General features: G+C 31.9%; 1 protein-coding gene and 1 long non-coding RNA gene across 2 annotated transcripts; one reads left to right on the top strand and one right to left on the bottom strand.

The window, feature by feature from the left end:
* Window positions 1-6,768: 6,768 nt before the first annotated feature.
* LOC126670109 (uncharacterized) lies at window positions 6,769-9,130 on the bottom strand. The gene is made up of 3 exons (XR_007638657.1): window positions 9,055-9,130; window positions 7,457-7,530; window positions 6,769-6,969 (listed from the first exon to the last, which is right to left on the bottom strand). It is a non-coding gene; the product is annotated as an uncharacterized LOC126670109 (long non-coding RNA).
* A 1,782-nt stretch (window positions 9,131-10,912) lies between these two features.
* LOC126667727 (dynamin-2A-like) lies at window positions 10,913-21,666 on the top strand. The gene is made up of 22 exons (XM_050360781.2): window positions 10,913-11,354; window positions 11,702-11,752; window positions 11,877-11,997; window positions 12,347-12,439; window positions 13,114-13,175; window positions 13,342-13,459; window positions 13,709-14,042; window positions 14,294-14,441; window positions 15,137-15,238; window positions 15,326-15,445; window positions 15,884-15,967; window positions 16,075-16,202; window positions 16,906-16,990; window positions 17,263-17,401; window positions 18,151-18,227; window positions 18,612-18,668; window positions 19,287-19,440; window positions 19,547-19,704; window positions 20,031-20,144; window positions 20,252-20,319; window positions 20,522-20,694; window positions 21,113-21,666. Exons 1-22 carry the CDS (start codon window positions 11,193-11,195, stop codon window positions 21,352-21,354), a joined length of 2,790 nt encoding a protein of 929 aa, XP_050216738.1. The 5' UTR covers window positions 10,913-11,192; the 3' UTR covers window positions 21,355-21,666.
* The last annotated feature ends 1,095 nt before the right edge of the window (window positions 21,667-22,761 follow it).

Genomic DNA, 22,761 nt, shown 5'->3' with positions numbered 1-22,761 from the left:
TCTCCCTCTCTGTCTCTCAGTTTATGATACTAAATTTTATGTATTATCAATTTTCTTGGATTAGACAAGGCTTATTACATCAAGGAACAAGTAAATTAAATAAGAAACAAACGGTGGCAAATAATTTACTTTTATTTTGATCAATTAAGAGCCAACATTTTCTAGTTTAGGTCGTTTAAGGACAAAATTGTATAGTATAAATAAGTTCAGGGGTCAGTATGATCAAATTTTGTCGAAATCGGAATGACCTTTTTTTACTCCTTAAACAATCGTCAATTGAAAAGCTACCTGCATCATCTTCATCTTAATGAATGTGAAGCTGATTTTCAGTGTCTTATGTCCAGGGCTGTGTACTCTGTCTGGACCGAATTGAGTTTAAATAATTTTTTTGATGTATTTTCAGAATCAAACTGAACCAATTTCGTAAGAATTATAAATATTTCTAATTGAATTGAATTAGTCGGTTTGGTTGGTTTTTTTATTCAGTTTTTATTAAAAGTGACTTTAAAGTCGATATAAACCTAAAGCCGAATTGAACTGCATTAAATTTTTTTGATTTGATTCGGATTTTGCACGCCCCTACTTGTGGGAGTTAGGAGCTGCACTACAACTGTTGTAAATTGCCTTGCCTTTTTAAAAGGAAAGGCTTTTAACTGAAGTCAATTACTTTGCAAGTCTTCAACAGCAATTTTACAGCTTTATAATGACCTCACCTGACTTTATCCTCTTGTAAATTATAAGAAGATTACTAAATCTCTCTAATGGAGAAGAGTCGTCTGCAATTGCAATCAAATAGTCCTTTTTTTTTATCTTTTGCATTTTTATTAATATATAAATATTGTATATGGTTGTAAATTTCAGGTAATTTTTTCTGGCTTTATGTGGGTGTTTGGTTCAGCTTTTTGGTGGAGATTTTAGCTTTTATTTTTCAAAAGGCTCCACTAAAGTGTTTGGTGAGAATTTTCTACAAGCTTTTTGAAGCTCTTTAAACCTCCAACAGCTGCTTTTTGAAAAACTTCATTTTGGAACTTTTTGCCAACAGCTGATAGCTTTTTCAATATTTTTAATTACTTAGACAAAACTACCCCTATTAGAATATATTATTTTTTAATATATATATAGTTATTTAAATTATTTTTAAATTATCTAATATTATTTATTTATATTAAGAAAACTATAACTTAATTATTTTTTAAAATAAATCATAAATAAAGGGCAGAATTAAGACAGATACAAATTAAACTAAAAATATTATAATTTATCAAAAAAAAATATCTAAATAAGTTTAAACTAAACATTCCTTCTTATAAAAAAATTATTTTTAATATTTTTATTGAGTATTATATAATATACTATATTTATAAATTAATAAATAAAAATAAAAAATTATGTCCTTTACAGTCATTTTATATATAAACAGCAACAGCTAATCAAATCTCACCAAACACGTATGGTCTATCAGCTATCAGCTACCAGCCAACAGCTAACAGCTATCGGCTATAAGAAACAGCTGAACCAAAAACACCAATATTTTACGGTTGAGGTTAATTCTAACCTGTATTTTCAAAATCGTCATATTCTTCTGATTTCGTATTTGTTGTGTCAGCTATGACCATTTTTTAAAGGCCTAACTATTTTTTAAATTCAAACCTTTGCGTTTTCTATGAATTATAATCAAACCTTTCAATTTTTATAATTATGTACAATTTGAAAGTTTTTTTTTTTTGCAATTATGACCAAAATTTTAAATTTCATTTTTCAAATCCAAGCCATTGCAATTTTTTATCAATTGCAATTAAACGTTCATATTACTCATTTTAAAAGTTAGACAAAAAAATTAAAACTTGACTGTAATTGATGAAAGACACAAAGGTTTGGATTTAAAAAATTGACATGATTGTAAAAATTAAAAGGTTTTGTCAAAATTAATAAAGGATGCAAAGATTTGAATTTCAAAAATAGTTTAAGTTTCTAAAAAAAAAAACTAGTTTAGTCTCTTTTAAAAATAGTATTAAAATTTTCCACATGCATGGACGGAGACAGGGGGTTAGTAGTGGCATTAACACCCCCCCCCCCCCCTCCCACAAAATTTTTATTTTTTTATTTTTTTTCTTTAATTTATAACTTTTTTAACCGTTTAAGTTTTTTTTTAAATTTTTATGCCCCTCCAGCTATCTTTTTTTTTTTTATTTACTAATGTTGACATGTCACCTGAGAACCAGTTAATGAGTTTGATTTTTGGATTAAGGGTTACAAATGGTTCAGTTTGATTTTTTAGGTCATATCAGTATTTGTGGTTTAAAATTATTTTTAAAAATGACTATAATTGACACCATAAATCTTGAATTGGACTTAATTTGGGATTTTGAAAATATTGATTAAAGTTGACCTCACCTGCAAAGTATTAATAATTTTAAGACATTATACTTTTTTTGCCAAATAATTAAAAAAGGCCAAACCTTATATAAAAATTTCACAAAAGTTCAAACCTTTCAATTTTAATCAATTTGTCCTGAAACGCATAATTTTGTTTTAATTTTGTCCAACTACACAATTTTACTTATGTGGTGCTGATGTGTTGCATGCCACATCAGCGCCACGTAGGCGCCAAATGAGTAAATTATATAATTGGACAAAATTAAAACGAAATCATGCGTTTCAGGATAAATTGGATAAAATTAAAAAGTTTGGACTTTTGTGAACTTTTATGAAAGGTTTGACCCTTTTTGATCATTTGACCTATTTTTTTATTACCTTATCATGATTATCATGGATTCATCAAGTAAGCTCATTCTATAATTTAAAAATAGAGGATTTCATGAGACTTGATCAGTAGACAATTGTTTTAGATATTCTTGGTTGTTCAAATTCAATTGTTTTAGATATTCATTGTATTAATTGTTTATATTAATTGTTTGCTGGAATGAGAACATGTTTTTTTGTGTAGAGTAATGTTAGATATTTTGAATGAGTTTCAATTATAAGATATTTTTAAATTTTTTAATTTAAATTAATCATCATTCAAGCGAGGTAGTTCTCTAACCCACTTCAATTGAAAGGCCTAATGATAGTAAAAAGGCAAACTTTTTGAAACATATTCAAATTTTTCAAAATTAATTTGACTAATTCGTTGGAAATTTATTCAATTTTTTAAAATCGGTTTGATATTTTTCAAAAGTAATTTATCCGAATAATATGGCATCGCAATTGAACATTCTTATTTTTTTAAAATTTTGAAAAAATTTCACATATTCAATTGTTATTGAATCAATTTTGGTAAACTGAATAGATTTACAACGAATTTATCAAATTTGGCTAGGTTTACCATTTTTGAAAGATTTGGATATATTCCAAAAAATTTGAAAAAATTGGACTTTTTAACACCATTAGACCCAGTTAAAAAAGGCATGATATATAACTCTAATGGACGGTTGAGTCAACTCTCAAACAAATCAAATTTTCATTCCATAGTTTTCAATTTTAGAATTTCTTCCTGGTTAATTTAACGAGAATGATTTTATAATATAAAGTACTATTCCAGCATAATTTAAGATTAGTCTAACTGATAGAAAATATAGTTAATTGTCATATTAATTAATTAACATAAAACAATGCTGATTATTATTTATTAAAAAGGATCAAGTCAAAGTGGAAATTATTAAAAACATGCTTTAAAAAAATGTTTTAGAAATCTACTTTGTTTTTTTTGGTAAGCCCATCCGGTTTCCAAGGCTTCGCCCTGACTAATCCGGATCCGACCCGCGTCGCGCACCTGGCATGGTGGGTGAGTCTGCCAGTGAGAATTTTTTGCATTCACAAGGACTCAAACCCGAGACCTTACTTAAACGATACCAAGCCGCTTACCACTTGAACCAACTCCATTGGTTCTATTTTGGTTTAGTTAAGTATAAAATAGCTTTTGCTACATGGAAGTATTTGATTCTTCAGTTAAAAGATATTATTCCTATTTAAAGATATTACTTTCAATTCTTTTCTAGTTAATTTTTATTTTATACAATTTACTTATGCTATGACTTATGAGATCATTACGGTTTGGCATAATTACTTAAAAAACCTCCACCTTATAACATTTTTTCGTTTATACTCTGACCTAGGAAAAAATTTATTTGTACCTTTTTTTTATTTTGTCTTCTTCATCTCTACCCCGAAATACTAAATTGATCTTTTTTCATGTGTAAAAAAGACTAAAATAATCCATCATATTTATTTACTATTCTAATTACATATTAATATTATTAATTGTACAAAAATATCTTCTTCTCTAAAGATTTCAATTAATAATAAATATTTAATTCATATTAATTAATATATAATTATTTTAAATTAAAATTATAAAAAATTAAAATTTAAATAAAAAAAATATTTTATTTTTTTTTTAAAAAAATTGAGCTCCTTATGAAGGAGCAACATGCTCTTTCCTCCCATGGAAGGAAGGAGCAGCTCTGCTCTTTCTTCCCATGGAGGAAGGAGCGGATCTGCTCCTTCCTCCATGGGAGGAAAGAGCGGAGGAAGGGGCGGATCCGGTCCTTCCTCCATGGGAGGAAAGAGCAGCTCCTTCCTCCCATGGAGGAAGGGGCAGATCCGCTCCTTCCTCTAATGGAAGGAAGGAGCAAGCTCCTCCTCCTTCCATGCTGCTCCTTCCTCCCATGGAAGAAGGAGAGCTTCTCTTTCCATGGAGGAGGAGCACTAAAATAAAAAAAATTAATTTTTTTAAAAATAAGCAGGTTTAAAAAATTAGAAAAATATGTTGATAGGTTAAAAATATTTTTTAAATAATTTAATTTTTTTAGTAAAATATTTAAAAAATTATAGGATATATTTGAATATTTTTTAAGTTAGAGTACTTATTTGTATTTTTTCAAATAAGAAAAAATATGGTATAACCTTTCTATTTAGTTGTTATTAGCATTTTAATTCTTAAATTATTTAAATTGTCAATTATATTTTTTTCGGGGTAGAGACGAAAATGAAAAATCAAAAAAATGGTACAAATGAATTTTTTTCTAGGTCAGGGTACAAACAAAAAAATATTATAAGGTGGGGATTTTTTAAGTAATTAGGCCTTAAGGTTTAACTAAAGGTGTGTAAAATATAAGTCATCTTTTAGGTTACTTTTTGCTCACTATAAAATCATATGTGACACGTCTCTCTTTTTTTTAACCAAATAACAGTTAGTACATAATGTTTGTCAGAATTAAATAACAGAGATTACAATAATTACTCTTAAAAAGGAGGCTTTAGACTTTTTAGCCAATTCATGGGCATCCAATTACAAATTCGCTTAATATATGCAAAGTCGCAAGCTAGGAAACGATAATAAGTGAACGGTATCAAAAATTATGATTTCTATTGTTGACGGAATATCCTTCTTGCCTTGACCTGCAGATATCACATTTAAGCAAGCACTTTCAATAATAATATTTCTTAGACCAAATTGAGAAGCAATCATAATGGCAATACCGCACCCTTTGAACATTTTTTCATTTAATTTAAACAATTGCTACAATTGAATCTGAAAATTGAAAAATTAGCTAAAATTGATGATTATAACAGTTTATAATAAAAAGTCACTGTTTTTTAATAATTAAATTTTATTCTTTTGATTAAAGATATGACTATTTAAGGGGTTTGGTTCAAGGTTGGGAATCGGAATAATAAATTAGTGAAGGAATGGGAAAGGATAGAGTTTTGCAAAAAAAATTGTTATTTATTAAAAAAATTATTTATTAATCGTTTTTTATAAAAAAATTATATTTTTGTTTTTTTTTAATTTTTTTGTTGTTTTTATTTTTGAAAAAAAAATATTAATTTTTTTACTATTTCAAATAAGCTTTTCTTTAAAAAAAATATTTGAAAATATTTTTTTAATAATTATATTTTTTTAATATTTATATTTTTTTAATAATTATATTTTTTTAATAATTATATTTTTTTAATATTTGAGGGAGAAAAGAGCGATTTTCATTGAAAGGGTAATCACATTCCCATTCTCTAATATATTTTGACAAAACAAATACTTCCTCCGTTTTTTTTAGTTGTCCATTTAATAAAATATATTTGTCTCTAATTAGTTGTCCATTTAGTTTTCAATGTGATTTTAGTTATTATCTTCCAAATTTACCTATTCCTAATAAATGACTTTGTGTTTTAATTTAAAAAACATTTATTAACTAATAACGCTATATTATTATTTCTCTTCATAAGTTAAGACAAAAGAAGCACTATCTTAATATGTGCAATATTGGATAAATGGATAATTAAATAAAAACGGAGGGAGTACAAAAAATGGGAATCACAATCAGATCTTGCTGCTGTTTCTGTTGTTCCTTAGTCTGTTTCCAGTAGAAACTACTTCCCTTTCACAAAAAAAAAATAGAAATCACCCATTTTCATTTCCATTCCTTTATTTGAAGACGAACCTTTCATTTTAAGACGAGTCATACGATCCCTAAGATTATATTATCTAAAAATATAGGCTTCTCCTCTTAAAAAAAACCCCACCTTTTAGCCCAAATTCATTTACACCCTGTCACGACCCATTTTCATGAATCGCGACCGGCGCTAGGGTATGGGTAATGTAGTACCAAAATCCGTAGCTAGCCTTTCATTTAATACGTAAACATATAAACCTGCAGAAAATCAATGCTCGGGGGCAACCGAGACTTCAGCCTAAATCTAGCAGTTATAATATTCATTAATTAAAATAACATGCTTATCCACTTCTGAGTCAAAAAAATAGGCATAACATAAATAATCCGAAATAATTATATAACATGCCAGAGCAATATAACTAGTCAGAACAATCCGACAAACAACTGTAATAATAACAAAGACGTCTAGTCAACTACTGCGGTCTAAGAATAAAACAGTTTTACAGTTTATTAAAATAAAAGGAACCTCCGAGGAAAAGTAAATGCGGAGATCACCAGACTCTCTCAGATCATAACCCTGGGGAAAATTGGGAAAACAGCGGGGTCATATATAGTGAGATGAGTTTATACCACTATCTACATTTATTAAGTTGAAAACCTTTAAAACCGTTTAAAACATTTAATAACAATATTACGAATAATAGTTGGAACCCTAATCCACAATTCTAAATAATAAACATAATCCAACAGGTCTGGTCCCGAGAGCTGAGCTACACCGAGTTACCACTGACCACACTTATACCAGAGTCCCGAGAGCCGAGCTACACCGAGTTACTCTACTTGGTCCCGAGAGCTATGCTCACACCGAGTTACCACATTACCATAATTACCTTTCCCAGATCATTACCGGTGCGCACGCAGTCCTAATGATGCTCATTAGGTAGCATGTTCCAACTAGAAGCCATAATATAAAAACAGTTCGAAATATACGTACAGTATATATATATTTAATATTAAAATAACAATTTACTTAATAAACCGGTAAATAGTAAGTACAAACTCACTGCTTGCTAATCCCCGTGATAACCGGCAAGCAACTAATCCTGGTTCGCCTCTGAAGCACGAACAGTAGACGGGTCTAGACAAATAAAATAATTATTAAAAACAGACCCTAACTCTAGAGAGTACTAGACACCACATAGGACTAGCACAAATAACACGTCGGAATAAAACAACCCAGAACAACACAAAAATACCCAATAGGTAGAAACACCCAATTAATACAAGTATATTGAGTTTCTCGCTTTAAAATCCAATTTACAAATATTATTTAAAAGTCTTTAAATAATAATTAATTTCCAAATAATGGGTTAGCCGAGTTACCAATAACTACCAAGCTAACCTCATATGTCGAGTGACCCAAGTCTAACCCGACTCAAAACGTTTATCAAATATAAACCCAAGTTTATATTTATAAAATAATTCGATAAAATAATAATTCATTTCAAAAGCAGAACTCAATAACTTCAATTTCAAGTAGCCCAAGTTACAACCAAAACTTAACCATTTTAAGTTTATAAAAGTTTAGGGACTAAACTGTATTTTAGCCAATCAGGGACTAAACTATACTTTAGCCAATTAGGGACAAAACGGTAAGTTAGCCAATTAGAGACTAAATTGTACTTTAGCCAATTAGGGACTAAATTGTACTTTAGCCACTTTGATATTCGAAATCAAATTAATTACTTTTGTTTATAATTAAAACAAAATATGAAGTTACTAATCAAAACTTACTAAATTAGGTTATAAAACGTTTAAGGGCTAAATTGTAATTTAGCCAAATTGGCACGTCAAGCCAATGATAACTACCTAACTAATTTCATAATTTTTAGGTTATAAATATATATCATTTCCAAATTAAAATAATCAAAACAATTTCAATTAAAATCGACACTAATAATATTTTAGATTTAAATAATTTTATCGATTAGAATTTTAGAAATGAAAACGACAATTTAAAGTTCGGATGCAAATCGATATTAATTTAATGACCTTTGATTGTAAAACCAAATTAGAAGGATTAAAATTAGATGGCCCAACATAGGCCAATCAAATGAAATAAAATAATAAAATAAGCACACACATATCTCACTAATCAATTCCTAAGCTACACATATTTTACTAATGAATAAGGAACCAACGAAGCCCACCATTAAATAAGAAGTCCATTACCGCCCAAAATCAAAACATCTTCATCAACATTAGACCAAATATGACAAGTTACAGAAACCATATCAAATTTCCAGAAACCAATTAAGCTCAGCATCGAACAAAAACCAAACAATCAATTTAATTCCAATAATCTCTGCCAATCTTAATCATGAAACAAACACAAGAATTAAGCTCAGATCATACCCTAACATAACAACCGACAGTACAACATCAATGGAAGCCAAGGAAAACTAATCTGTATCAAACCACTCTATTACAAATAACAAATTCCACTAATCAATTAAATGATTTCGATTGGCTAAAACTTTTAACTTTGAACAACATCTATTTTCAAAACTCCATGACAAGAACAATTAACCTTTTTATTCTAACTGTTTAATCTATCGATATACACCAAAATTAAATACATAAAATCTAACAAGAATAATACCTTAAGAGTAAAACTGATATTCCGATGAAACCTTGTCTTATTAAATTTCAATCTCTAGAACGGCAAACTTTAGTTTGTTTGTAACCTAACTTAGCTTTCTTTAAATAGGCTTAGTTTAAAATTAGGGTCTTCATTTAAAATAGATGAAATACCAACTTTAGCCCTTATCTTGTTATTATCCTAATTTCACTTAATTTTATTATTATTAATATTATTATTATTATTATCTTACTTTATTTTATTATATTATTATTTTCTGAGTATTGCACAACAATACTAAAAGAAAATTATAAGGCCCACAAGTGACGACGGACCAAACCCCTAGTTTATTTAACAAGTAAAATGAGACAACCGAAGCACAAAAATAAATTGGAAAATACGGTTGTAAAACCACCAAATATACCCAAATTACGACCTTTCAGTTTCAATTACACCCTCAAGCATTAAATTGAACTCTTTTTACTTGAAAAAAGTTCAAATCAGTACTTTATATTTTAGCCAATATTCTAATAAGGCTTAATGTTATATTTAAAACAAAAATAAAACTTTTTTTTAGATCATAAAACTTAATAATAATTTTTTATTTAATATAAATAAATATATTTATTTAATAAAAATTTACATCCGCAACCACACCTCCTCGATTCCACAAGATTAATTAATGATATTCTGATATTTGAATAATTTTTTATTTAATATAAATAAATATATTAAATTAAATATTTTAACATATCATATAATCTCTTTATTTCACATATTAAATTTTAAAAATAATAAAACTCTATATACTGGAATCTTATACATTTTCCAATGTTATTCATTTGCCATTGTTGCCTCAATGTTACTCATTGCCAAAAATTCAACAAAGGATCACTTTACCTCCTGAACTTGGCACAAAGTAACAAAAACGTCTAAATTAGCAAAACGGGATCACTTTTGCCCTGAACTTGTCAAATTTGGTACAAAAACCCCCTCCCTACTCTCACCTAAGAGAGTGAGGCACATTCTCTGGTTTTAGAGGTGGTTTTTTTCCTACGTAGTTTTTAATGGTGAAATATTTAAAATGATCCTAATTTTTCAATATTGTATAAATTAGTCCCTAATAATTAAAAAAAATTATTTTAAAACCTTACATATCAAAATTAAATTAACTAAAAATATGAAAGACTTTTTTATACTTTTTACAAAATAATTTTAATCTTTTTTTTAAATTATAATCAGCAGCTGCCGGAAATCTTTTCCGGCAGCGGCTGAGTTCGTCTCTGAGAGACGAACCCAGTTTGTCTCTCAGAGACGAACCCAGTTCGTTCGTCTCTGTGAGAGACGAACTCTCGAACCCAGATCTGGGTTCGCCGGAAGAGTTCGTCTCTTCTGAGAGACGAACTCAGTTCGTCTGAGATGAGTGGCAGGTGGGTTTCGGGTGGTTGTTGTTGGGTTTGGACAGTGGTTGATGAATTTTGAGTGGTGGGTGGTAGAGGTGGAGGAAAAGGGATAGCGGCGGTGGTAGTGTAAAGAAAACCCGATGAATTTATCGTTTTTAAAATTCAAAATAAAAGATTTAATTAAATTAGATTAATTAGGATTAAATATCTAATTAGATTAAGTTAATTAGGATTAATTGGAGTGAATTTGAGTAAAATTAGAATCTCACTCTTCAATTAGGGTGCCACATCAGCATAGGGGTGTTTTTGAAACGGTTTTTCCAATTTCAGAGTAAAAGTGATCCGGTTTCGCTAATTTGGACGTTTTTGATATTTTGTGCTAAAAATATAATATTATCATTTATGCCGAAGTCACAAAATTCTCACTGTTGGCTGCAAACTACAGTAACAAATCACAAACTTAAGAGAACTGTCCTGTTGAATTTTCTTAATTCCTTTTAGTTAAGAAAACAAAAGAAAGTTCAAAAAAACAGATTGAAAAAACAAATTCAAAATCAAAACGCAAGACAGAGAGAGAAAGAAAGAAACCACCGACCGCCTCACCTCCCTCTTTCTTTCTCTCTAATTCAAAATCTCGAATCCTATTCACCAAATCAGATCTTCTCAACTGCTAGGGTTTTACACAGCAAATTCTTTAATTCTTTGTAGATCCTCATTAATTGTTGTTTAAATCATTTTTCTGATTTGAATTCGGAAATGGAGGCGATCGACGAGTTGGCGCAGCTATCACAGTCGATGAGGCAAGCGACGGCGCTGCTCGCCGATGAAGACGTTGACGACAACTCGAGCTCTACTACTTCTTCTTCCAGTTCACGACGGTCTTCTACTTTCCTTAATGTTGTTGCTCTTGGCAATGTTGTAAGTTCAATTTTTCTACTCGCCGATCTTCCAGTGGCAGCTTTGTAATTATATGTTTTATTTTCTTTTTTGATGAGGTAAAAAATAGTGAAATCCTGATTTAGAGTAATGAAATTAAGGTCAGTTGAAGTTCGGCAGTTATCACAAATTAACGGCTGGAATCAGCTATTAGACGAGTTTCGGATAGGTTTTTGATGATTTATGGTTGTATTTTATGATTCATTTGTAGTATGTAAAGACTATGTTAATTACTGAACTATATATTTGGTATTGTGGTTTTATATACTATTATCATTTATATATGAAAAATAACCCGTTTTTGTCACTGTTTGTGTGCACACTTCTAGGGTGCGGGTAAATCGGCAGTTTTGAACAGCTTAATTGGACATCCTGTACTAGTAAGTTAATCTGCTAACATAATCCTGTTTCTGTCTTTTTTTGTGCAATTTTATTTGTTTCGTTAATTTAATTTTAGTATTTTATCTTTATTGCTGAATTATTTGTTTTTTCGCATTGTTACAGCCAACTGGAGAAAATGGGGCTACTCGGGCTCCTATAAGTATCGAGTTACAGAAGGATGGTTCCTTGAGCAGCAAAACTATTAGTTTGCAAATTGACAATAAATCCCAGCAAGTTTCTGCAAGTTAGTAACTATATCACATGCATGTTTTATTATGCTATTTTTTTCTTGCCTCCTTTATGCTTATTGCTTAGTTCTGCAAACTTGTATGAGGCAATAATCGATGTTAAAATAGCATCATGAGGCTTTCATGCTATCAGCGAAAACGTTCTAATTTTTAAAAAAGCCAAACCTCTGCTTAGTACGTCACTTGCATCAACGTTTTGTGTAGCTTACTATAAAGATACATAACTCTGATAGGAGTCAAGGGTGAGGGCATAATTTTTATGTCTACTAAATGGTTGCCAACTTGACATTTGCTTTTAGACAATCTGATTGTAATATACATTTTATTGCTACTGGTGGTCTGCAGCTGCTTTACGGCATTCTCTACAAGAACGGCTAAGTAAGGGACCGCCAGGCAAGAGTGGGGATGAAATATATTTGAGACTACGGACAAGTACAGGTTGGTTCACGAGTTGCTTTTTATTGTCTTAATATTTATGTAGTATGACTTGACAATGCAATATGTAACAATTGTCATCTTTTGGAAGATAAAAATGTCAGCTAGAATTGTATCCAATCACTTTTGTGGAAGCATCACTTTGCAAATGGGTGTAAAAGAAATAAAAGAAATGTAAAGATAATCATCTTTATCTCATTTGACCTTTTATGATTCAATGAGTCGCACTTGAGGCTTTTTAATTCAATTTTATTGTGTTCATAAGGATCCTTGAATATATGTGGTGATACTAATGTTTGTAGGAAAATACTGTGGGAATTTATTTATGTTTCTTTTTCTCTAATTTTATTTATTAGGTATTCATTACGAGTGCCTAATTTTAGTTTTAAGGATGAAAAGGGAAAATGTATTAAAAAAACAAAACTTCATTTGGAAAAATTCCTGGTTGGATTTACATTTCCATGTTGGGGTGAGTTTTTCATTGACAGTTTATAACCAAGCATTAATCTCAAGTTTTGTGATTCTTAAAGAACTTGTTTACCCAATAGATTCAATTCTTTTTTGTGGTACTCATACTAAATTTATTTGAATGGAAAATAAATGCAGTTACCATTACGTACAGATTTTCCGTTCCCTAAATTATTAACCGCGTCTTGTTTTATTTGTTTTGTTTTCAGCGCCTCCCTTGAAATTGATAGACTTACCTGGTCTAGATCAGCGAATCATGGATGAGTCTGTGGTAAGTGGTCTTTAGTAGTGCTAGACTTTCATTTTCTCTAAAGGACTAGCTTTTATTGTTATCTATCGTTTGGGAGTTTCAATTTTTGTTATTATTCAATTGTGCCTGTTATGTATGATACTTGGGACATTACATGGTAATGATTTTTGCGGTGTCCCTTGCTTAGGTTAGTGAATATTCTGAGCACAGTGATGCCATTCTGCTAGTTATTGTTCCTGCAACCCAAGCACCTGAAATTTCTAACTCTCGGGCTCTCAAGATGGCCAAGGAATATGATGGAGAAGGTAAAAGAATATCCTTTTCTTTTTTTTCTTTTTGTCCGTTTTAATTTTTATCATCTGACTTTGAACTTTTATTCTTAGCTTTGTGTTAGGTTAATGTTAGTAAAATCTTATCAAAGTAATATATGATGCTTCTTTCTTATTATATTCTCTCATTTTCTGCATATATTCTTATTCTTCATTGTCATCCCATTCCTATTCTACTTATTGTGTTTTAAGTGATTAAACGGCATACTCTCATGTCAATGCCAGCTACCAGAATTGTTGGAGTTATTAGTAAAATAGATCAAGCTGCATCAGACAGGAAAGCTATTGCAGCTGTACAGGCTCTTCTGTTAAACCAGGGGCCTCCAAAAACTGCTGATATCCCATGGGTTGCTTTGATTGGCCAGTCAGTTTCAATAGCTTCTGCACAGTCTGGATCTGAGAGCTCTCTGGAAACAGCATGGAGGGCGGAGAGTGAAAGTCTGAAATCCATACTTACAGGAGCACCTCAAGGCAAGCTAGGTAGGATAGCTCTGGTGGATGCTTTGGCGCAGCAGATTCGCAGGCGCATGAAAGTCCGGCTTCCGAACCTCCTATCTGGGTAATATTTACATCTGCATGGCTTTTTACCTCCTATTTGTGAATGGACTCTACGCTCCTGTAGTCTATTTATTAGATGGTGAAGTGATGGTTGGCTGCACTGATGATCCACTTATGTATTTGTCTTTTGAAATCTACATTGTGCATCTGGCTGACTAGCTAACAGGCATGTTCTGTTTTGCTGGATTGTAGTCTCTGACTGAATGGCTAAGGTTTTTTTTAGTTGTTTCCTAAAACTTTGCATCAGTACAGGTTGCAAGGGAAGTCTCAGATAGTTCAGGATGAATTAGTAAGACTTGGGGAGCAGATGGTTGAAAGTCCTGAGGGCACAAGAGCTATTGCATTAGAACTTTGCCGTGAATTTGAGGATAAATTTCTCCAACACATGACTACTGGTGAGGTGAGTGTTCTAATTCTAAAAGTTTGATCTTGTTCATGTGATTATCCAAAGATCTACATTTTATTAGACATATTATTTGCTTGTTAAGCTAAAGGTGTTTTTTTGAAACTAAATGGAGCAAATCATTTTGGTATTCCTTATAAGATGTTGTAGATATTTTGTAGCTTAAATAAGTTGCAAATAGATGAATTATCACACATGCAATTGTTGATTTCTTTTTGGACTAACCCAGTCTCCTAGACTTCTGAATACCCTCTCAGTATGACCTTGTTTCGTGGCTTAACTTCTTGATAGTTATGAACACGAAGCCTGTTGTGCCGAGACCAGATGTTAACCCTCGTAGAGAAAGCTGTTCATCTTGAGAGATTTCAATTTCATTAAACCCGCCTTTCATGTTTGACTCCTTTTGTCTTTAAATTTAATTCTCCCAGTTCCAGTTTTGTGCTCTCTTGTTTATCATTCTATATTCTGTTTATAATAGAACACTGTGTAATGCCATGCTCAAGTTTTATTTAGTGCTTTAGTTGAACGACCAACACAATTCATTTATTGTTCCCACTTGCGTACCATTTCTAACCAGCTTGATGACATGGTGAATCTTATACGTTTGCAGTCATTACTTATGATTCAATTTTGTGACATTGTTTAATATTTATTATCAGATATAAATGTTGCTAACTGAAATTTTGTTTCAGGGTGCTGGCTGGAAAATTGTTGCCAGTTTTGAAGGAAATTTCCCCAATAGGATTAAACAGCTACCTTTGGACAGACATTTTGATATCAATAATGTCAAGAGGGTAATTCTGCAGCCTTTTACCAGTTCACTCTACGTTTGGCCTTTTTAGGAGTTTTTGAAATAATTTTAGTAATTTATCTTCTATTAGATTGTATTGGAAGCGGATGGTTATCAACCATATCTCATCTCCCCAGAAAAGGGTTTGAGATCTTTAATAAAGGGTGTCCTCGAGTTGGCAAAAGAACCATCACGGCTTTGTGTTGATGAGGTATTATGTAATCTGTTTCTTATTGTATTATTTTACTTTATATAATACCTTAGTGTTTATGGTTATTCGTGTGAGTCACTGGAAGTTCTAGCTCCTAAGTTTGTTTACTCTTTCTTGTGAACTGCCTTTGTCCCAAATGCTGGATTTGAACAGTAATATGTGTGCCTTCCGAAGAAAACAGTAATAAGCGTTCTGTTACAATTTTATCCTCAGAATTGTTTCTTGCGATGCCTCTGCATTTTCATAATGATAATTTTTGAAAAAGATATCTGAATGCTTCATTTAAGTGGATAAGCTTTCAGTTAGATTTGCTTGTTACATTATTTTTCTCTGTTTTATGTCAAACTACCCCAAGTAAAGCTGCGTCTCATTTTGAAGTGTATAACAAGTGTCCAGCTATATGCATTACTAAAGGAGTTCTTGCTTAAATAAAAACAGGTACATCGTGTGCTGGTAGAGATAGTCTCTGCTACTGCAAATGCTACTCCAGGCCTGGGAAGATACCTTCCTTTCAAGAGAGAGGTATCCCATGAACATTCGTTTATTTCACATTTTATGCATTTATGCAAGTGTTCGTATAAGGGTCTACTTATTTTTTTGTGACGTTAATTGTTTTCATTATACGCTAGGTTATAGCTATTGCAACTACTGCTTTAGAAGAGTTTAAGAATGAAGCAAGGAAGATGGTTATTGCACTAGTCGATATGGAGCGAGCATTTGTTCCTCCTCAACACTTCATTCGTTTGGTACAAAGAAGGTATTTGCAAAATTTATTGCTACCATTTTGTTGAACCAAACATTAAACTATTTGAACTATGGTGGAATACATTAACATATGAATGCACACAAACTTAAACATTCTGTATGTATGTTTCTTTCTGTCAATTAAACAATTCACCCAAAAGTTCAAGATGTTCAAATAGTTCTATTATCTTAACACACACCCACACGCAGATGCCCACTAGGCTTGAAGCGTGACCAAACAAGCTCATAGGCCCACCTCATCTTGTGCTCAAATACTTTAATTAATCAAATGGGGGTTGCCAAAGATCAAATTTTAGATCTATCGGTAATGGAGGTTCTGATACCTTGTCAAATAATCAATTCACCAAGAAGTTCAAGCGGTTAGGTGATATTTTAACAATACTTTTATTATCTAACACTTCTCGAGCAATTTCATATGTCCAAGTCACCCACTAAGGAAAACTGCTGGAATACTTTTACTAGTTTATATAGTTCCTCGATGTCTTTTAGTTTTTCCAATCACTTAGACTTCAATTTTCTTTTTAATGTACCTCGCTAATGTTTTATGGGTTTTATGTGCATAGTTACTTTTAAAAAATAATAAATTTTGCTGTTTACAAGTGTCTCTTTAAGATTATAAAACAAAATTTTAATATGATTTTTACAACAGAATTCTTGATATGTTATTGATATTTATTCAATATTATCTGCTTTAGGATGGAAAGACAGCGCCGGGAGGAGGAGCTCAAGAATCGACCTTCTAAAAAAGGACATGATGCTGAGCAAGCAATACAGAACAGGGTAGGGTTTTTTATTCTTTAATATATATCAATCCAAACCAAGACTGTGTATGGGGAGAGTGCAAAATGGAGAAAGGATTAGAAAGGGAGGAATATATCTGGGAACATTATTTTCGCTTTTTTTGGAAGTGAAGGGAAAGTGAGGGTAGAGTTCACCAATTTTGTCATTTTCGTGCCTTTTCCCATTATTCTATCATTCTGAATATAGCCTAATATGCTATTCGGACATCTTTTTGTTATTTATTGTTCTATTTCCTGCTTAATTTTCTATAGGCAAGTAGTCCACAAACAGGGGGGCCCCAAATCGGGGGAAGTTTGAAATCAATGAAGGAGAAACCCAATCAGACTGAAAAAGAAGCGCAGGAGGCCTCTGGTTTAAAGACTGCGGGTGCAGAAGGGGAAATAACTGCAGGTTTGATGGGTCACTCAAAGTCTTGTAGTTTCAGCTGTTATTCTTATAGCTCATCTAAGCACTATTTCAATTCTACTAGTTTCTGTTGTTGTGCTGATAACTACTGGAATTAGATTCTACATTATTTCATTTTGATTTCTAATATTATCTAGGCTCTATATTTTGTTCTTTCACTTGTTTGGCATCACTTAGATGAAATCTTTTTTGAAACTAGTTTTTCAGTCTGTAGGATCTATCTTACCACTTTTTGCAACATGTGTTCTTTGGTCCTTTACCCCCCCCCTCCTCGTGTTGATTTTTGTGTTCCAAATCATTAAGATTAGAACAGCTTGTGCATAAGGGTGTCTAATTTTTCTAGTTTATTCTATTTCAATTATCAAAACCTTGATGTCTTGCAACTTTCTTCTAAGAACTGTCACATAGAGGAGTGATTTGTGGACACAAGCAAACAAATTTCAAACAGAACATATGGAATTTCCTTAAAAAAGAGATTTTATTTATATGGACAAGCATTTTTCTTTCTCTTGATCAAAATTTCATGTGGACGTGCCTTAAAATATTGATCTATTCAAAATTATTTAAAATGAAAATTGACGTGCAGCTATCTTGTTATTGAAGTTCAAGAATTATCCTTAACCTTACATGTGATGGTTTACCAAGTATTAACAATTTATTGATGATGGAATTTGTAATTTACTATACAAGCCTTGTCGCATTGAACATTAACAAATCTCTAACAATTTCTATAGGTTTTTTATCGAAGAAAAGTGCAAAGAAAGATGGATGGAGCAAGCGATGGTTTGTTTTTAATGAGAAGACTGGGAAGGTTTGTAACACTATACTGTAAGATGTTCATATTTGTTGTTTGCTTGTTTAGTAATGCTAAAATACATACAAGGAAGATGTCATCTGTTTTTGGTTTAGTGGTTGGAATATTTTTCTTTGAAGATATGACAGCTTTATAGCTGCTATATGTATGCAAGTAATGTGATCACTTGCTCTTAGAAACTTTACAGAAGGTTTGGCAGCAAACCTGCTCCTTGATCCTTGTCATGCATTTACATGAATGAAAGAAATTAGAGTTTGAAATTTTAGTAGGCAAATGCATTCGTTCTTGTTGATAATCTAGCGATTAGTGTCAATATCATTTGCAATGCTTCTTTTCTGCATGATTCACATGATTCAGTCTTATTTATTCTTTACTTCACAGCTTGGTTACACGAAAAAGCAAGAGGAGAGACTCTTTCGCGGTGTCATCACTTTGGAGGTATGGAAGCATTGGTTATGAGTTTTGTGGATCACTCTTGTTATTTAAGTATTAATTTAATATCTCTAGTTTTTTTATAATTTTTTTTGTAAGTTGGCTTTTTGTATTGGTGGATATTAAATGTTTAGGTGTTCAAGCATATAAATACGTATTCGTGTACGCTGTAGAAGCCATGTGATGTGAGAGGTCTCCACCTGGATATTAATATCTGCATTTGTTGAGATTGATATGAATCATATGATCATATCTAGTCTAAGCTGTAGTTTCCGTTTCTCTTTGAGAATGATAAAGAGAAATCGACTCTGACATTAGCTATGCAGTGCTCATCTATCAGCAGTTGGCTGTGACTGCTGGTATTTCAAAGAGACTTGGTATCAGGAACACATTCAGAATGCTCTTACACAGGAACCTTTTGGATGTTTACAACTCAATAATATTGTCAAGGCCTGTTCTCTTAGGCAGCTTCTGATACAATTGTTTTACGAATGATGATTGCATCATAAATGACAAATATCCCTGGTTACAATGTCGCAACCTCTATATGCAGTGTGCTGGCCTTCGTTTTTTAGTTAGTTAATATGGTGTTTTATACTAATAGCTGTCTTGTCCTATGTGCAGGAATGCAATATTGAGGAGGTTCCAGATGAAGAAGAAGAGACTAAAAAGTCCTCAAAGAGCTCAAAGGATAAGAAGGCCAATGGCCCAGATTCTAAAGCACCCAGTCTTGTCTTCAAGCTAACCAGCAAGGTCCCATATAAAACTGTTTTGAAAGGTACATGAAGGACACAGGTCATGATATTTCATTCATGTGGATTCTTTTTTGGATTATATGTTTTAATTATCAGCACGTAGTAATTGAAAATCTTTTACTCATGCAGCACACAGTGCTGTTCTCTTGAAGGCTGAGACTATGGCTGATAAGGTTGAATGGATTAATAAGTTCTCCAAAATTGCACAAGCTTCAAAAGGACAAATAAGAAATGCATCACCTGATGGTGGTCTTACCATGAGGCAGAGTCTTTCTGATGGTTCTTTAGTATGTTACTAAATGCACTTGCTACTCCATTTTACTTTATTTGTTTTACTACATTCTATTTTATTATTTTCTACAAATTGTTATTAGTTTCTTCTGGAAGTTGGATAGTTACATTCAAAATTTAGAAATCATCATCTAATTTCTTAGTGCTTATATTTGAGTATGTGTAGCTGGTAGTATGATCCAATTGTTTATTCCTCTGTTATTGGGTTTGTAAATGTCAATTTCTCTTTTGCAACTGCTTATGTTTAAGGCGATAAGTTAATAGGTAAGATGTGTGTGACTTTCAAAATTCTTGTAAGAACTATGGTTTGTGGATCATGCAGGACACTATGACTCGAAGACCTGCTGATCCTGAAGAAGAGCTCCGATGGATGTCTCAAGAAGTGCGTGGTTATGTTGAAGCAGTACTGAATAGCTTGGCTGCTAATGTTCCAAAGGTAACGTTGCTTCTTGTATTTGGTATTCACAACCTTTGAGGTGGCTGCATAATAGAAGTTGTGGTAAAATACTAAAATTGGTAAAATGTTTATTGTTGGTTAAACAGGCAGTTGTTCTTTGCCAAGTTGAGAAGGCCAAGGAAGATATGCTAAATCAGTTGTATAGCCGTGTAAGGTATGGTGCATTTTCTTTTTCTGCAACTTTTTTTTCTCATTTTTTTCTATTGATTTGGTAATGTTAAACTATGCATAGATGTCTTGTTCATATTTTGCATGGCAAATAAAGATGCATAGATGTCTTGTTCATATTTTGCATGGCAAATAAAGATGAAGTTTTGTAATTGTTCTTATTCAAACCTTTTGTGTTGGATGGCTAGTGCTCAAAGCTCAGTGAGGATTGAAGAACTGCTTCAGGAGGATCAGAATATGAAGCGAAGGAGAGAGCGTTACCAGAAACAGTCCTCTCTTCTTTCTAAATTAACTCGCCAACTCAGCATTCATGATAACAGGGTGGCAGCTGCTTCCGATTGGTCTAACGGTAATGGAACAGGTATGTAGTTGAAAGCTATTTGATCATGTCTGAACTCTAGAGCTTATACTTTGTTAAGGATGCAAAGAATTGTCTCAAATGAAGTTCCCGAAAATTGGATGGCGAGCCTTGGCGCAACTAATTTACTCTAGTAGTGACCTTATTGGCCACAGATTTGAGGTTTGGAAGTATCTTCCAAAAAATGTGGAAGGGGTTAGCCTGCGTGCTCATGCACCGAGTCTCTCCCTGCCCCTCCATGAGCACAATGTTAATTGGACGAATCTTAATTTTAAAACTGCCATTTTAAAGCTTGCTGTGGCCTTTAGCTGATTTTAATTTCTAGATCCACAAGAAATTTTAGGCGATTACTTTCATAGCTTCAGCCATTGGAGTTACTTAAGTTTTGATTACTGATATATATATTTGTGCCTAATTGCAGAAAGCAGCCCCAAGACAAATGGTTCAGCAAATGATGACTGGAGATCCGCATTTGATGCAGCTGCTAATGGTTCTGTGGACTATGCTTCATCTCGATCCACATCAAATGGTCACAGCCGGCATTACAATGACTCGGCACAGAATGGTGATAGAAGTTCTGGTTCCAACTCGAGCAGTCGGAGAACTCCTAACCGGGTCCCACCTGTTCCCCCCCAGTCTAGTTCTGCAGTTTACAGGTTTTAACAGAGAACTAACTAGTTTTCATTGAGAATTTATATTTTATACACTTTCATTTTTGGCGGGTGAAATTCCATGAAGCCCACTCCCAGATATGATCATTTTGGTCATTATAAAATTCATTTTAGATTTTTTTAGAGGAGAGGGTGTTTGTGTATATAAGATTACAGTTCCTCATAATTACGGCTTTGCCTAGTTAGAACAGCGGATTCAAGGTGTTCTTGAAATCCATTTGTCATATTTTTCATATACCGTATTCTTTTCTTTTCCCGCTTGATGACTACATTTTTATTATTGTTATTTCTTCTCATTTTTTGATGCATCCTCGTCTTAAGTAATACTTTAATTTGAAATTTTGCTTCAGATTCTAAATTTATTTGTCACTGGCTGTGATGCGGATGCTTCTTTTTGCTGGTGACTTGGAGTATGTAGTTCTGAGCGAAAAACACCATAGTAAAGTGAACTAGATTTTGTTAAAAAAAAGGGCTTTTTTCACAAATAACCAAATTTATCAAAATATTTACTTTTATACAGTGTCAATTTTCAACTCTCCAAAATACCATAAACGGATAATTTTTTTACTTTTATACGAATTATATAAATACCCTTTATAACATGAAAACCTCATAATTTCATATAATTTTCTCTCTCTTCATTTCTCTCCTCTCTCTACTTAAACTTCTCTCTTCTCTATCCTCCAATCTTTTTTTATCTCCGCTTTTCATCAAGTTTAAATAACACCGGACCGTGCGCCGTCAAAGTCATTTTCTCAGTTTATTGTTTCGTCGAAGCCATTATCTCCGCTTGATGTTACTATCGTCGTTTTTTATTTTGATTTCATCATATCTGAAGTTCATCGTTTCTCTTCTTCTTCTTTATTTCAGATCTATAATTTTTTTTTATTTGTTGTTTTTATATAACAGTAATTTTTCATCATTAAAAATAATAAAGATTATCTTTTCATGTCATATAAAATAATTTTGTGAATTTATGGAATAAAATATGTTGCATTTTCTTATTGTGTTTGGTTGTATTTCTGCATTTTTTTTATTCTGCAGCACGATTTGTTGATGATGGTTGATTACTGAATTATTATAATGTTATAGTGTTGTGGATTTTATGTTGATATTGTGTTGATAATTACTTGATTTTAACATTGACAAATAAGACAATATTGTTCGTGAAATAAACCAAAAATTAAAAATTAAAATGAGACCGGATAATAATGTGTTAGCATTGGAGAAGAATACAAATAATAGTATTGAATTATTATAATATTGCAGTGTTGACATTTTGTTGATGTGATGTTGATATACGGTTGATATTCGACTGACTTTAACATTAGTAAAAAGAACGAGATTGTACGTGAAATAAAATAAAAGAAAAAAATTAAATTGATATAACGCTGAAAAA

The sequence above is a fragment of the Mercurialis annua genome, linkage group LG2 (genome assembly GCF_937616625.2).
Source record: "Mercurialis annua linkage group LG2, ddMerAnnu1.2, whole genome shotgun sequence".
Taxonomy (NCBI): Eukaryota; Viridiplantae; Streptophyta; class Magnoliopsida; order Malpighiales; family Euphorbiaceae; genus Mercurialis; species Mercurialis annua.
The sequence above is the reverse complement of the archived record's forward strand: the minus strand, read 5'-3'. Positions and strand labels throughout refer to the sequence as shown.

What these genes read in the sequence shown, in the direction of transcription:
- LOC126667727 (XM_050360781.2), top strand. Translation starts at nt 11,193, where the DNA reads ATGGAGGCGATCGACGAGTTGGCGCAGCTATCACAGTCGATGAGGCAA. An exon ending in GAATCATGGATGAGTCTGTG is followed by an intron (nt 13,176 to 13,341) that starts GTAAGTGGTCTT and finishes TCCCTTGCTTAG; the next exon opens with GTTAGTGAATATTCTGAGCA. An exon ending in ATTCGTTTGGTACAAAGAAG is followed by an intron (nt 16,203 to 16,905) that starts GTATTTGCAAAA and finishes TATCTGCTTTAG; the next exon opens with GATGGAAAGACAGCGCCGGG.